At 42.8% G+C, this 14,717-nt stretch overlaps 2 protein-coding genes across 3 annotated transcripts in view; one reads left to right on the top strand and one right to left on the bottom strand.

The window, feature by feature from the left end:
• RAB35 (RAB35, member RAS oncogene family) overlaps nucleotides 1–13,572 on the top strand; it is a 27,311-nt gene extending 13,739 nt beyond the window's left edge. The window contains exons 2-6 of the mRNA XM_044275419.1: nucleotides 1,810–1,860; nucleotides 4,281–4,404; nucleotides 8,551–8,675; nucleotides 8,766–8,890; nucleotides 12,648–13,572. Coding sequence (XP_044131354.1) covers nucleotides 1,810–1,860; nucleotides 4,281–4,404; nucleotides 8,551–8,675; nucleotides 8,766–8,890; nucleotides 12,648–12,776 — 554 coding nt within the window. The 3' untranslated portion in view covers nucleotides 12,777–13,572. The remainder of the gene's footprint in view (nucleotides 1–1,809; nucleotides 1,861–4,280; nucleotides 4,405–8,550; nucleotides 8,676–8,765; nucleotides 8,891–12,647) is intronic.
• BICDL1 (BICD family like cargo adaptor 1) overlaps nucleotides 13,195–14,717 on the bottom strand; it is a 114,551-nt gene continuing 113,028 nt past the window's right edge. Inside the window, exon 10 of one of the 2 annotated variants that reach the window (XM_044275418.1) lies at nucleotides 13,195–14,717. In XM_044275418.1, coding sequence (XP_044131353.1) covers nucleotides 14,511–14,717 — 207 coding nt within the window. In that variant the 3' untranslated portion in view covers nucleotides 13,195–14,510. The other variant, XR_006387398.1, reaches the window with a different exon arrangement.

Raw genomic sequence — 14,717 nt, 5'->3', positions numbered from 1 at the left:
CAGATCTGTTTTTCTGGAGCCCTTGCGTTTCAATGGTAAGAATGCAAGTGTTCCGGAATTATACCGCAGCATACTGCAGGATTTTCTCCATCCAAAAACCGTACAGTGACTGAACTGAAGACCTCCTCATGCATATTGAACGGATTGCTCTCAATTAAGTGCATTAGGATAAAAACTTTAAAGAAAAGTTTAACGCACGTGTGAAAGTATCTTTACTGATGATCCGTCCTCTGGATCAGCAGCATCTGACTGACGGTGGTCTAACACCTGGGACCCCCGCCGATCAGCTTTTTTTGAAGGCAGCACCGCTGCCTTCTCTCCGTTTACCACAAGCCCAGTGACGTCACGACTAGTATCACTGGCCTGGGTGCGGCTAAGCCCCATTGAAGTAAACGGGGCCTAGCCGTGCCAGGCCAGTGGTACTAGTCGTGACGTCGCGGGAAACTGCTAGAAGGCCACGGAGCTGCTACCTTCTCAAACAGCTGATTGCAACCCGTGCCGATCAGATAGTGCTGATCCAGAAGATAGACCATCAGTAAGAAAAAGCTACAGAACCCCTTTAACCATATTGCTTCCTTTTCTGGCTGGATTAATTTATCAATCACATTATACTCTGCTTGTTTCCATGGTTACGACCACCCTGTAATCCTTCAGCGGTAGCCGTGCTTGCACATTATAGGGATTACCATCAGCCTATGTGAGATCCCACTGTCCCAGCCACCAGAGAGGCTGGCACATTTTCCTAGTGTGCAAGGATGGCCACCACTGCTGGATTGCAGGGTGGTCGTAACCATGGAAGGAAGCAGTGTATAATGCGATGGAAAAAGGAAGCAACATGGACAATCACAATACATTAGTAAATGCCTTGTATTAACTTTCTATACATGATAAATGCCACTTGCTGAGGCGAGACAGCCTCTTTAAGGTAAATGGTATTATCCAAAGTACGTCATTGCTTATATGCTCAGTTTTCAGTGTGAAATGCTTATATTTCAGTCGATTTCATATTGGTAATATAAGGAAACCAGGCCTAACATACATGTCAGAACGTACGTCTTCCATATTAGCGCAGTCTTCGCTATGGAAACAGCCTGGACTGCCGCGGTTATTTGTAGTCTTCCCAATGTGCCAGCAGAAGGTCAGCTTGTGACAACCTATTTGTCTTGTTACACCAGCAGTTTTCTATAAGAAGCCTGGAGATATCTAAAGCTGGGTTTACACAGGGCAATGCTATCCCTCGTCCTCATACAGAATCATGGCTGTTTAGACCACCTGATCGGTGGTGCCTGCACGAGCGACAGGATCACCTGATGAACGAGCTTTTCGCTCTTTCATCGGGTGATCGGCGGTACATTCAGACGGGCAGATTTTTTAGGAACGACTGCTTGCAGGAACAGTCGTTCCCAATAGTGTGACTGATAAGTAGTGCGTCTAAATGCACCGTAAGGCAGGCAGCAAACACCCCGCCCCCAGTGGTCACTGCAGTGTCTTGCTCCATCTCATCACCATCTTCACGAGAAGTGTATAGCAGAGGAATGTACACTTGAGCATCCTGGTGGGTTTTCTTCACACCTCCGTCTTTACTACATCGCTCTGACTGATCCGTAATACGGTGGGTCTCGGTCATCGGCGTCAACAGAAACCCCATTAGTAATGTTAGAGGGAATATCACAAAGCTATCCAACATGTTTTATGTTACTTACAACCAAACCCTACATGGTGCGCTGTTGTGTGATACATTATACACTTCATATTTTATGAGTTCATTATGGACCAGAATAATATTAATTGTTTTCTTTTTTATTTTAGGTGTCGGCAAAAGTAGTTTACTCCTAAGGTTTGCTGATAATACCTTTTCAGGTATGTCTAACATCATTATGTAGGCCACGCTGTAACCTCACCTCTCTGTACATCACTACTAATCTTTTTAGAAACTAGTCGAGACTCGACCTTCCCTCTGTCTTTTTTGCCCTTGTCACATCTCCTTGCATACTTCCTAGTAAAATTCCTTATGTGCCATTTGTCGATCTCCTTGTCACAAATGAGATATATATATGTCTTAAAGGGAGTCTGTCATCAGTATTTCACGTTTGTAACCCTTCCCATAGCTTTCTAGCATGCTTACAGTTAATAAAAGCGTTACCTTTATGATCAATCCTGGACTTATAAAACCGTCAAAAACATCTTTGTAACATATGCAAATGAGGGCTCGCAAGTGCCCAGGGGCGGCGTTGCCCTCAAAGGGGCCCGGCTAGCTCAGCCTTTTCTTCGCTCCCCCCCCCCCCCCCGCCCCCCCCCCCCCGCCCCTTCCTTCCCTCCAACAGCCTATCTACTAACTTGTTGTTTCGCCGAGATCCCGCGCCTGCGCACTCAGTCCGTCAGCCGGCGCATGCGCATTAATTACTGTGATGCTGTACAAGGAATGGGCATCGCAGTGCGCATGCGCGGGATCTCGGCGAAACAACAAGTTAGTAGATAGGCGGTCAGAGGGAAGGAAGGGGCGGGGGGAAGCGAAGAAAAGGCTGAGGTAGCAGGGCACCTACGAGGGTAACGCCACCCCTGGGCACTTGCGAACCCTCATTTGCATATGTTACAAAGATGTTTTTGACGGTTTTATAAGTCCAGGATTGATCATAAAGGTATCGCTTTTATTAACTGTAAGCATGCTAGAAAGCTATGGGAAGGGTTACAAATGTGAAATGCTGATGACAGACTCCCTTTAAAGTTTTCCGCCATGGCACCAGCAACTCCATTAAAATGGTGTATACTCCATGTAGCTCTTAAAGAGGACCTTTCACCAGAATTAAACTTCTAAAGTAACTATACAGGCATGTAGAGCGGCGCCCCTGCACTTACTGTTATCCCTGGGCGCCGCTCCGTTCTCCCGTAATTGCCTCCGGTATCTTTACAGTTAGGCTCCACCCAGGGGAACCTGCGGGCGCCTCCTTCTCCCATGCTGCAGCGCTGGCTAATCACAGCGCTCAGCTCATAGCCTGAGAGGCTTTTTTCTCTCTCAGGCTATGAGCTGAGCGCTGTGATTGGCCAGTGCTACAGCATGGAAGAATGAGACGCCGGCAGGTTCCACTGGGTGGAGCCTAACTATGAAGATACCGGAGGCTATACCGGGAGAACGGAGCGGCGCCCAGGTATAACAGTAAGTGCAGGGGGGTCCCTGGGCGCCGCTCTACATGCCTGTATAGTTACTTTAGAAGTTTAATTCTGGTGAAAGGTCCTCTTTAAAGAGGACGTCAACTGCTTGCATTCCCCAGGAAGTGACCATTCTGGAGCATCTATTCTCATGACTATCATGTCACTCCTCTATTATTCTTACTAGACTTTAATGAATAAATGTACAACTGGGGGGTCCCTGCAAAGTCTGACACTATCCATTCAGTGCTGACCGTGTCAGACTGTGCAGGGACACGCCACCAACTGGGAACACCCAGTTGAACATTTATTCATAACTTCTCTGTGCAAGTCAGTTGTAAAACAGACATGTCAGAGGGGGCAGCTTTTTGTAAAGAGGTTGTCTGGGATTTTAAGGCATTAAAGTAGCTGCTGTTGTAAATCTGCTCCAGAATCAATGCTCCAATAGTGCCCACCAGTCTCCAGTCTGTTTATTTTCATGAGCATTGCACCCAGTCATTGGCCTCAGTGACTCAGTGCTGGGAAAAACAAAGTCAGACTGGTGGGGACTGCGCTGGAGCTAACGGTGAATGTATTTCTTTTTTAATTTTATAATATTTCCAGCAACTTGTGACCACAGCAGCCATTCACTGGCCTCAGCCGTACCTTCAGACAACCTCTTTAATGTTCCCTACATATCTCCTATACTTTGGATCTGCCGAGATTGTACAAATACCCTCCCGACTGTGTAATGTAGAGTTTATTGTTAGTCAGTTGTGGAAGTACGGTAGAAGGAGATTTGATTTTGGCATTATGTTTTATATGACCTGTCAGGTCTACGGGGAGACTAAGTAGATGCTGTCAGGATGCTTTTCTAACTCTTACATATGGCATCCCCCCTTCTGTTGGTTAACTGGACGTTAAACCACCACATAAAGTAAAAGAGCACATCATGTTATTAAGAGAAAACGGATGTATGACACTTGAAAACGTGTTTCCAAAGTTTTCTTGGTCAATGATGTTATGGAACCACAACTCTGGAAAAGTAGTGTTAACCACAAGGAGGATTAGTGTGTTACTTCTGAGTATATGCAGGAGGTACTTTAGTATTTTAGAAACCCCTTAGATCCACTCATTTCTTACCTCTCTTACAGGCAGCTACATCACAACAATCGGAGTTGATTTTAAAATCCGAACAGTTGAAATTAATGGTGAGAAAGTGAAACTCCAGATTTGGGACACGGCAGGACAGGAGAGATTCCGTACCATAACATCAACGTAAGTTCACTCTGAGCAGACACTGGATTGTAATCTCTCCATTTTTAGTTCTCGTAGATCAGCTTCCTACATTAGTTTTCCCTTCAGGAGTTTGAGTTTATCCATATTTCTAGTCTATGTATTTACAGTGCCTTGAAAAAGTATTTGTACCCCATGAACTTTACCAAATGTTTTATTTATTTTTTAACGTTACACCTACAAACTTAAATGTACTTTATTGGGATTTTGTATTTTCCTCCCAGTATTTGCTGCTGGGCTGATTTACAGCCAGGTGAGGTCAAATACCAGAATGGATTTTAAGTGCCGGTCCAGGTTTTGGCAGCACCTGGCTGTCCTTAAATAGGCAGCTGGGCTCAGAAGCCAGGTCTCTGTATTGGGATCTGGGAGCCTTGTGTCTGGAGGAAGGCTTGCTACCTGTTTGGCGGGAAAACAGTTTGGTGCTGCTATCAGCAAGGACTCTTTGAGGCAGAATTGCTGCATGGTGTGAATTGCCACCAACACCGCAAGGTAACTTTTGGTTTGATTATGACTGCTTGTTTTGTCACTTGCCTAAAGTGTGAATAAAAAACTGAACTGTTCGATCCAAAGAACTTGTTGTTGCCTCTATACTGCGTCCGCTAATCCTGTCTACCAGAGCGAAATATAATAATAATATATATATATATATATATATATATATATATATATATTTAGACCAACACAAAGTAGCTAATATGTGTGAAGTGAAAAGAAAATGATGCATGGTTTTCTAATAAATAATCTGAAAAGTGTGGTGTGCATTTGTGTTCAGCCCTCTTTATTAATACCCCAGAAATAAAATCTGATGTGACCAATTGCCTTCAGAAGTCACCTAATTAGTAAATAGTCCACTTGTGTGTAATGTATGCTGTTATAACTAAATGTGTTCAGTGAAGGACATAAAGGTTTGTTAGTGAACAATAGTGATCAAACTGAGTTGTGAAAACCAAGGACCACACCAGACAGGTCAGGGATAAAGGTGTAGAGAAGTGTAAAGCAGGGTTGGGTTATTAAAAAATATCCCAAGCGCTGAACATCTCATGGGGCACTGTTAAATACTTTTTCCATTTTCGGATAACGGATGGCACAATTGCAAACCCACCAAGACATGGCTGCCCACCTAAAATGACAGCCCAGGCAAGGAGACCACTGATTAGAGAAGCTGCCAAGAGGTCACTCTGGAGGAGCTGCAGAGGTCCACAGCTCAGATGGGAGAATCTGTCCACAGGATAACCATTAGTCGTATACTCTACAAATCTGGCCTTTATGGAAGAGTGGCAAAAAGAATGCCATATTTTTTTTTATTTTTTTTTTTTAAAGCAAGCCATAAGAAGTCCTGTAAGCAGTTTGCCACTAGGCATGTAGGGGACACAGCAAACATGGAAAAGGTGCTCTGGTCAGATGAGACCTAAACTTTTTGGCCTAAATACAAAACGCTATGGGCCAGATTTATCATTAGCTCAAGTCAGAATAATGGAGTGAAAAAGTCGAAAAAATTTTCTGCTCTGCACTATGCTCGCCAGTTTTCTGAAAGTGGGAGTGTTTTCTTATGTAAATTAATCTCTAGACAGATTTACTATTGAGACTATTTAAAAAGTCGCAAAAAATTGCGCAATTTCACTCCAGTGAGGACCATGCTTATCTTATGAGACTTTTTAATAGAACATGCGACTTTTTCGTAAAGATGTGCGACTTTTGTAAAGCTGCTTACTGACGGATAAACTGCTACCGTCAAACCACATTTATTACAGTCTTAAAGGGCCGATCATAAATCTGACTTGGCTAAAACTGACTTTAGCCATATGTGAAAGTGGAGTGAGCTGTTAGTCATGATAAATCTGGCCCTATGTGTGGCGGAAAACTAACATTGCAATCACCCTGAACACACCATCCTCGCCATGAAACGTTGTTGCAGCATCATGCTGTGGGGATGCTTTTCTTCAGCAGGGACAGTGAAGATGGATGGTGCTAAGGGACAATCCTGGAGGATAACCTGATAGAGGCTGCAGAAGACTTGAGACTGTGGAGGAGGTTTAGCAGGGCATTGACCCTGAACATACAGCCAGAGCTACAATGAAATGGTTTAGATAAAACCATATTCATGGCCCAGTTAAAGTCCAGACATAAATCTCATTGAGAATATGCGGCAATACTTGAAAATTGCTGTTCACAGACATTCTCCATCCGTTGAGCATGAACTATTTAGCAAAAATTTCTGCCTTTTAAATGTGCCAAGCTGGTAGAGATGTACCCCAAAAGACTTGCCGCTGTAATGGGCCAGATTTTTATTTATTAAAATTTTTGGAAACCATGTATCATTTTCTTTTCATTTCACACATACTTGCTACTTTGTGTTGATAACATACAGTCCCAAAATACATGTTAAGTTTGTGGGTGTAACATGAAAAAAATGTGGAAATATTCAAGGGGTATGAATACTTTTCAAGGCACTGTAACCCTTTCCTCTTTTTTTCTTTCATGTTTTCCTTTTTTACAATTCGAGGGGTCTAATTTTATTTTTTAATCTTTCAATCACTGCAGCAGTATGAGGTTTTTTTTTTGGGGACAAATTGTAGTTTTTAATGGCACCATTTTGGGGCACACATAACTTAATCTACTTTCACACTCACGTTTTGGTTTCCGTTTGTGAGATCCGTTCAGGGCTCACAAGCGGTCCAAAACGGATCAGTTTGCATTCTAATGCATTCTGAATGGAAAAGGATCCGCTCAGAATCCATCAGTTCAGTCTACTTTCCGCTTTGGAGACGGACACCAAAACGCAGCTTGCCGCGTTTTGGTGTCAGTCTGATGATACTGAGCCAAACGGATCCGTCCTGAGACACAATGTAAGTCAATGGGGACGGATCTGTTTTCACTGACACAATCTGGCACAATAGAAAACGGATCTGTCCTCCATTGACTTTTAATAGTGCTCAAGATGGATCAGTCTTGGCTATGTTACAGATAATACAAACGGATACGTTCTGAACGGATGCATGCGGTAGTATTATCTGAACCGAGACGGATCCGCACAAAATACGAGTATGAAAGTAGCCTTACTGGTTAACTTGTAACTTTTTTGGGAGTAAATGGGGGAAAAAAACAGCAATACTGCCACTGAGTTTTTACGTTGCAAGTTTTGTGACATTCACTTTCCGCATTAAATGGGTCAGCATGATTACGGTGATACCAAACATTAGGCCCCAGACAGCCATGCTAAGGTACCATTAGGCCCCAGACTGCCATGCTAAGGTATCGGCCTCCTGTGATCTCATTCACAGGATGCCAGTGCCTGACACAGGACGCCCCCTCCTTCTAAACCGCCTAGATGTCGCGGTCGCTACTGGCTGTGGCATCTAAGGGGTTAAACGGCCTGGATTGGTGCTTCTGCCAGTCTGGGAAGTTAGACAGGAGCCTGGCAGTCATGTGACAGCTGGACTCCTGCTCTCCACTACAGAAACCTGTAATGGTGGTCATAAGGGATTAATTTCTTGTTGCTTTTATGGCCGTTGGGGTCCTCTTACACAAGTAGATATTTTCCCCAGTAACAAACACAGATCGGCACTTGTTAAACAGCATTTATATGCAGTAGTTATCTGTAATATGGGGCAAGACAATAAGTAAGGCTACTTTCACACTTGCGGCAGGACCGATCCAACAGGCTGTTCACCATGTCGGATCCGTCCTGTGGCTATTTCGCCGGAGCGGCGGCACGGCGAAATAGCCGCAGGACGGATCCGACATGGTGAACAGCCTGTCGGATCCGTCCTGCCACAAGTGTGAAAGTAGCCTAATATGGTAGGTCATCCCCATAAAGATTGCACAGGGTGGTTTTTGGTGCTGCATATGAGGTGCAATCATTTAATAAATGATCAATCAGTCACACTAGTCTTTTTACATAGTCTGGGTATCAACATCTACAGGTTCAGAAATCTGGTATTACCATGAGCTTTGGTTCCAAAGTGGTTTCCAGACAGCAACACTGCTCGTTTGCACTTTGTATCATTAAGAGGTATCTCCATCTTATAAAGTGATGGCATATCCCAGTGACAAGATGAGAGTATCCCTTTAAACCTCTAGAGTTCAGATTGGTTGATTTTAATTTTTCCTTGATATGGTTTCTTACAGATACTACAGAGGGACGCACGGTGTCATTGTCGTTTATGACGTTACCAGTGCTGAGTCTTTTGTAAATGTAAAAAGATGGTTGCATGAAATAAACCAGAACTGTGATGACGTGTGCCGGATATTAGGTGAGAATTTCTTTGTCTCTGATACCATGTAAGCAGAAGTGTTCCTAATATCGAAATCTGTGATTTACAATTTGTTTTGTCTTTTCAAAGTGGGTAATAAGAATGATGACCCTGAGCGGAAAGTGGTGGAAACAGAAGACGCCTATAAGTTTGCTGGTCAGATGGACATTCGGCTGTTTGAGACTAGCGCCAAAGAAAACCTCAACGTTGAGGAGGTGTGTAACCTCACCAGACATACCAGCAGCATATACTTAGTGACCATGTTTGGCATTTTTGGTTTATTAATAGGAGGTTGTTTTAACCAGTCGATCAATGCTTTCAGTTGGATTTGGCAGGTGGAGGAAGAACAAGCCTATCGGTATCTCCTGTCATACACTGGCTTCTTTATCCTTGGGGCCTCTCATTTTAGCTTTAAGCGATATTCTGATCTTCACACGACTCAAAAAAAATAGTTTTAATACGTATTGTGTTTCATATAATCAATAGCAGCAAATATATCTTGGCATCAGTCATGTATTCAGTGTGCAAAAGCTGCAGTGTTCAATCAATACTTATCAATCCTTATTGTGAGGAGACGATTCATTGAGAGGTGGAGGGTAAGCACGCTTGGACTCTCAGCGACGTTTCTGGGTACATGTCCCATTTCCACCAGAAATTTTAAGCATCCGAACACGCGAACCCTCCACCTCTGAATCCTCTCCTTACAATATGGATTGATAAGTATTGATTGTTTGGATGCTGCAGCTTTTGCACATTTAATTATACGACTGCTTCTATTATATGAAATGCAATATGCATAAGTCATTTCTGTGTATTTGGATTATAGTGAAGATTGGGAGGATCTCTGTACATGGTTTTGTGCATTTCTTTAATTTCTTTGATTGTGTTGGATATTCTCACCTTGGACATTTACAGCATATCTACAGGATATAAAAAGTCTACACACCCCTGTTAAAATGTCTGGTTTCTGTGATGTAAAAAAATGAGACAAAGATAAATCATTTCAGAACTTTTTCCACCTTTAATGTGACCTATAAACTGTACCACTCAATCGAAAAACAAACTGAAATCTTTTAGATGGAGGGAAGAAAACAAAACAACTAAAATAATGTGGTTGCATAAGTGTGCATGTAACTGGGGATGTAGCGGTGTTCAGAATTAAGGAATCGCATTCAAAGGCCGAATGCACACGGCCGTGGAACACAGACGTGAGCGGTCCGTGGTATCCCGGCCTGGCATCCTGCTGACATCAGGAGCACACGGCGTCATTGGTTGCTATGACGCTGTGCGCTTCATGCCGCCGCTGCACTACAGTAATACACTATAGATCATGTTCCACGGCCGTGTGCATTCGACTAAAATCATGTTAAATAGGAGTCGACATACACCTGCCATAATTTGAAGTGCCTCTGATTAACCCCAAATAAAGTTCAGCTGCTCTAGTTGGTCTTTCCTGAAATGTTCTTAGTCGCATCCCACAGCAAAAGCCATGGTCCACAGAGAGCTTCCAAAACATCAGAGGGATCTCATTGGGTATCAGTCAGGAGAAGGGTACAAAAGAATTTCCAAGGCATTAGATATACCATGGAACACAGTGAAGACAGTCATCATCAAGTGGAGAAAATATGGCACAACAGTGACATTACTAAGAACTGGACGTCCCTCCAAAATTAATGAAAAGATGAGAAGAAAACTGGTCTGGGATGCTACCAAGAGGCCTACAGCAACATTAAAGGAGCTGCAGGAATATCTGGCAAGTACTGGCTGTGTGGTACATGTGACAACAATCTCCCATATTCTTCATATGTCTGGGCTATGGGGTAGAGTGGCAAGACGAAAGCCTTTTCTTACGAAGAAAAACATCCAAGCCAGGCTACATTTTGCAAAAACACATCTGAAGTCTCCCAAAAGCATGTGGGAAAAGGGGTTATGGTCTGATGAAACCAAGGTTGAACTTTTTGGCCATAATTCCAAAAGATACACTGCACATCACCAAAAGAACACCATACCCACAGTGAAGCATGGTGGTGGCAGCATCATGCTTTGGGGCTGTTCTTCTTCAGCTGGATTTGGGGCCTTAGTTAAGCTAGAGGGAAATATTAACAGTTCCAAATACCAGTCAATATTGGCACAAAACCTTCAGGCTTCTGCTAGAAAGCTGAACATGAAGAGGAACTTCATCTTTCAGCATGACAATGACCCAAAGCATACATCCAAATCGACAAAGGAATGGTTTTACCAGAAGAAGATTAAAGTTTTGGAATGGCCCAGACCTGAATCCGATTTGAAAATCTGTGGGGTGATCTGAAGAGGGCTGTGCCCAGGAGATGCCCCCGCAATCTGACAGATTTGGAGTGATTTTGCAAAGAGTGGGCAAATCTTGCCAAGTCAAAAGTGCCATGGTGATAGACTCATACCCAAAAAGACTGAGTGCTGTAATAAAATCAAAAGGTTGCTTTAACAAAGTATTAGTTTAAGGGTGTGCACACTTATGCAACCATATAATTTTATTTTTATATTTTTTCTTCCCTCCACCTAAAAGATTTCAGTTTGTTTTTCAAATGAGTTGTACAGTTTATAGGTCACATTAAAGGTGGAAAAAGTTCTGAAATGATTTATCTTTGTCTCATTTTTTTACATCACAGAAACCTGACATTTGAACAGGGGTGTGTAGACTTTTTATATCCACTGTACCATAAATGTCTGATAGATGAAGGTTGCACACGTATCTCCGGTACAGTGGCCCCTCACTCCCTGTCCTGCTTGATGCCGTGGCCACGCATGCACACCTCTCCAGTCACTTCCATAGGAGTTCCAAGAACACTTTCTCTGTTCTAGAGATGGGTCAGACATTTACAGTATTTCTTGTGAAGATATGAGATAATACCTCTGTATGCATTCAACACGTTACAGAATCACACAATTGCATCTAGTATAGGTAGGCCTTCATCATTATACCATGCAGATTGTCAGCAAGCTTGTCAAGAATTGTGGGATAAAGAAATCTCATCCAGACACAGGGCCTTTACATTCTGATAGATTTGACTGTTTGGCAGTTGGACTGAAAAGCCCCTTGTGCTGCAACGTGACAGAAAATCCCAATTCCCCTTCCAGATTCCCTCCAAACAGACTCGGTAGAGTAAGGGTCCATTCACACAACTGTATTTTTGGTCTGCGTTTTTTGCGGATCAGATCTGGACCCATTCATTACAATGGGGCCAGAAAAGATGCGGACAGCACTTCGCGTGCTGTTATCCATATGTGCATTCTGAAGTCCCGCAAAAAGATAGAACATGTCCTATTCTTGTCCGTTTTGCGGACAAGAATAGGCATTTGTAACATAGGATGGAATGGGTGGAACCGAAAAATGCGGCTGTATATACTGACTGCAAAACTGATATGGTCGTTTGAATGGGCCCTAAATGGTAAAATTCTAGCCAATCTTGGCTGCCACTATGGGAATGGTATTTAAAGGTGGACAGTGACTTTAAAGGGTCTGTCCTATTACAAAAACTGTCCATAGGATATGGAATAAGTGTCTGACTGGTGAGGTTCCAGCATCTGGGTCCCATACTGATCATAAGAATGGGGTCCGTATTTGCTAGTTTGAATGGAGCGGTGAACACGCATTCACGCTTCCACTCCATTAGGACACTTGTCCTGTAGATTGGGAATACGATGTTATGGGATAAACACTTTAGGTACCTGAAAACCAGAACACCTTAGAGTTAAATATTAGATGCATTTTCTTAAACAATCTTACAATTAGTCAGTTTGCATTTACTATGGGTTTGCAAGCAGGTGTTCTCAAAGGCTTTAGGGTTTGGCATTTTATTAATTCCCTAATGGTAAAAGGGCCAAAAATGTATTGCCAAACTGTTTAGGATATGTGGCATATATTATTCACTGTTAGTGTGTTTAGATTAGCGTTTTTAACATATTTCCTTCATTTATTTTTTATTTTTTTTCCAGATGTTTAATTGTATCACTGAGCTAGTCCTCCGAGCAAAGAAAGAAAACTTGGCAAAGCAGCAACAACAGCAACAGAATGACGTGGTGAAATTAAACAAAAACAGTAAAAGGAAGAAGAGATGCTGCTAGGTGCAGGCACAGCACAGAGGCCGCACGCAATCCTAACATTCGTTCCTGGGACGAAGAGTAACTGTACCACGGGCAGTGCCCAGCTTTCAGGGGTTGGGGCATTTTCTCAGTTTTGTGCTGTTAATTTAAGAATTTTCTCAAGGTTTTCTATTGAGAGGCGCTGGCACCTTTTTACTGCGGTGCCAACAAGGTGTTGTGGATCCTTGTCATCCCCTTGTCACCCCTGATCTTCTGGAGCGTCTGCTAGGAAAGGACAGTTGCAGTGCCTACCCCTTGGACTGATTAACAAGAGTCTGTACATAATGTATATTGCGTTAACCAGCCATGCCACCCTCCTATTGCTTTGGCTTTTGCCTTCTGATCGCCAATCTGTCATGACGTGCGATGAATATGAACTGATCAACTTTTTAAAGATTTAGGACAGTTGGCGTCTTAACCTTGGCTTGCGCCTTGTTTTCGGTCCTGCCTCTTAGGGTAAGATTCACTAGGCCTTGCTGTTAATTTGCTTCCCTGCTGTTTAGTTTTTGTCACTATTTAAAACCACGCTAAAAAAAAAACAAGCATCTATTCCATTGACCAGTGCGGGACAGGCAACCACAAGATCATTTTGGTTTTAATAAAAGGCTGGATGGATCCTGACCTATTAAAAGTCATTTGTTACAATCTAAGAACCATTATGTTAAGAAAGGAAATATATAAATAATGGAAAAATATCTGCCAAATTTTTGTACCATCTTCTTCATAAGTAGGAACAAACTAATAAAAATGTGAAATATGGATCCTGAATTTGAAAACAGAAACGTCTCTTAATGTCTATCGAAATACGCATGGAGTGGGTAAAGCGGTTTACGGTCTGTGACATGGTGAGGGTGACTGTTCAATAAAGGTATTCAGAGGGGGCCATGGAAAATCATAGAAATATTTTATTCCAGAGAGTTTACAATAAAAAGCGCATAATTTTGTACTAAAATATGACATTTTCTGTATATTATAAAACCAAAACTGTATGCAATATTTATTATAAAAATTCTGCTTCTATGTACATGGAACTTCTCTCAGTACGTGAGCTGTAGGAAACAGTAGGGACCGTTTCAGTGTGCTGTGCTCTGTCTGGAAGACCAGAGGTAGGGAGTCTCTTCCTTGCACTGAGAGCAGCTCAGGACCTGTCTACAATGGTAATAATACCTGCTAGATTCAGTTATCAAGGAAGCTGTGGAGTGAATAGAAACGGATGGCTCTAAAAGTGCAAGGTGTTCTTCATGGATAGAATCCACTGAACAAAGTGTTAGGTGTCCACAATAAAAAATACATCTGAAATAAATACAAGGTGCTTAGCAAGTGCGCCAAGCGAAACACTTTCTAGTAACTCGTAAGCCAAATCCCTGCTCGCCTCTTGACTGTGGGAATATTCTAAGGGTTTGTATTAAACACAGAGAAAAGATGGGCGGCACAGCTAATGTCCCACATAGGCAGAGATATACCGGTGTTGTCAACCATGCGTGTCACACAGTGTCGCGGTGCTCAAGCCTTCAGAATAATGTAGAAGGTTCATATGCGAATAAAGAATAAAGCAGGCGGCACTCGCCACTATTCTTTATTTGCATATTCTAAGGGTTTGCTCACCCACGGAAGGCTTTCTGGACCACTAGCGTGCCTTCCTACTCTGATTACCAGCGGAAAGATTTCCCCTACACAGCTTTCTGTCACGATTCATAAAGGTCGAGCAGTTAACACTTAACATTTTGTTTTCTTAAGAAATGAAAAGAGGCGTCTTCCTTCAGACCCAATAGGCTCTTCTCCTGGCCGCTCTGTGCGATTCAGAGTGGTAGCCTTGCCACAATGTTTGATTTGGTGGCCACTGGAGAAGGAATATACAGTCTGGCTCCATTCCTTCTGGTGTTTGTCCATCAATTGCTGGTCAATGACTCTGTGCATGTCATC

Source organism: Bufo gargarizans, chromosome 1, assembly GCF_014858855.1.
Source record: "Bufo gargarizans isolate SCDJY-AF-19 chromosome 1, ASM1485885v1, whole genome shotgun sequence".
Lineage (NCBI taxonomy): Eukaryota > Metazoa > Chordata > Amphibia > Anura > Bufonidae > Bufo > Bufo gargarizans.
Note: the sequence above shows the minus strand (reverse complement) of the source record. Positions and strands in the feature narration are given on the sequence as shown.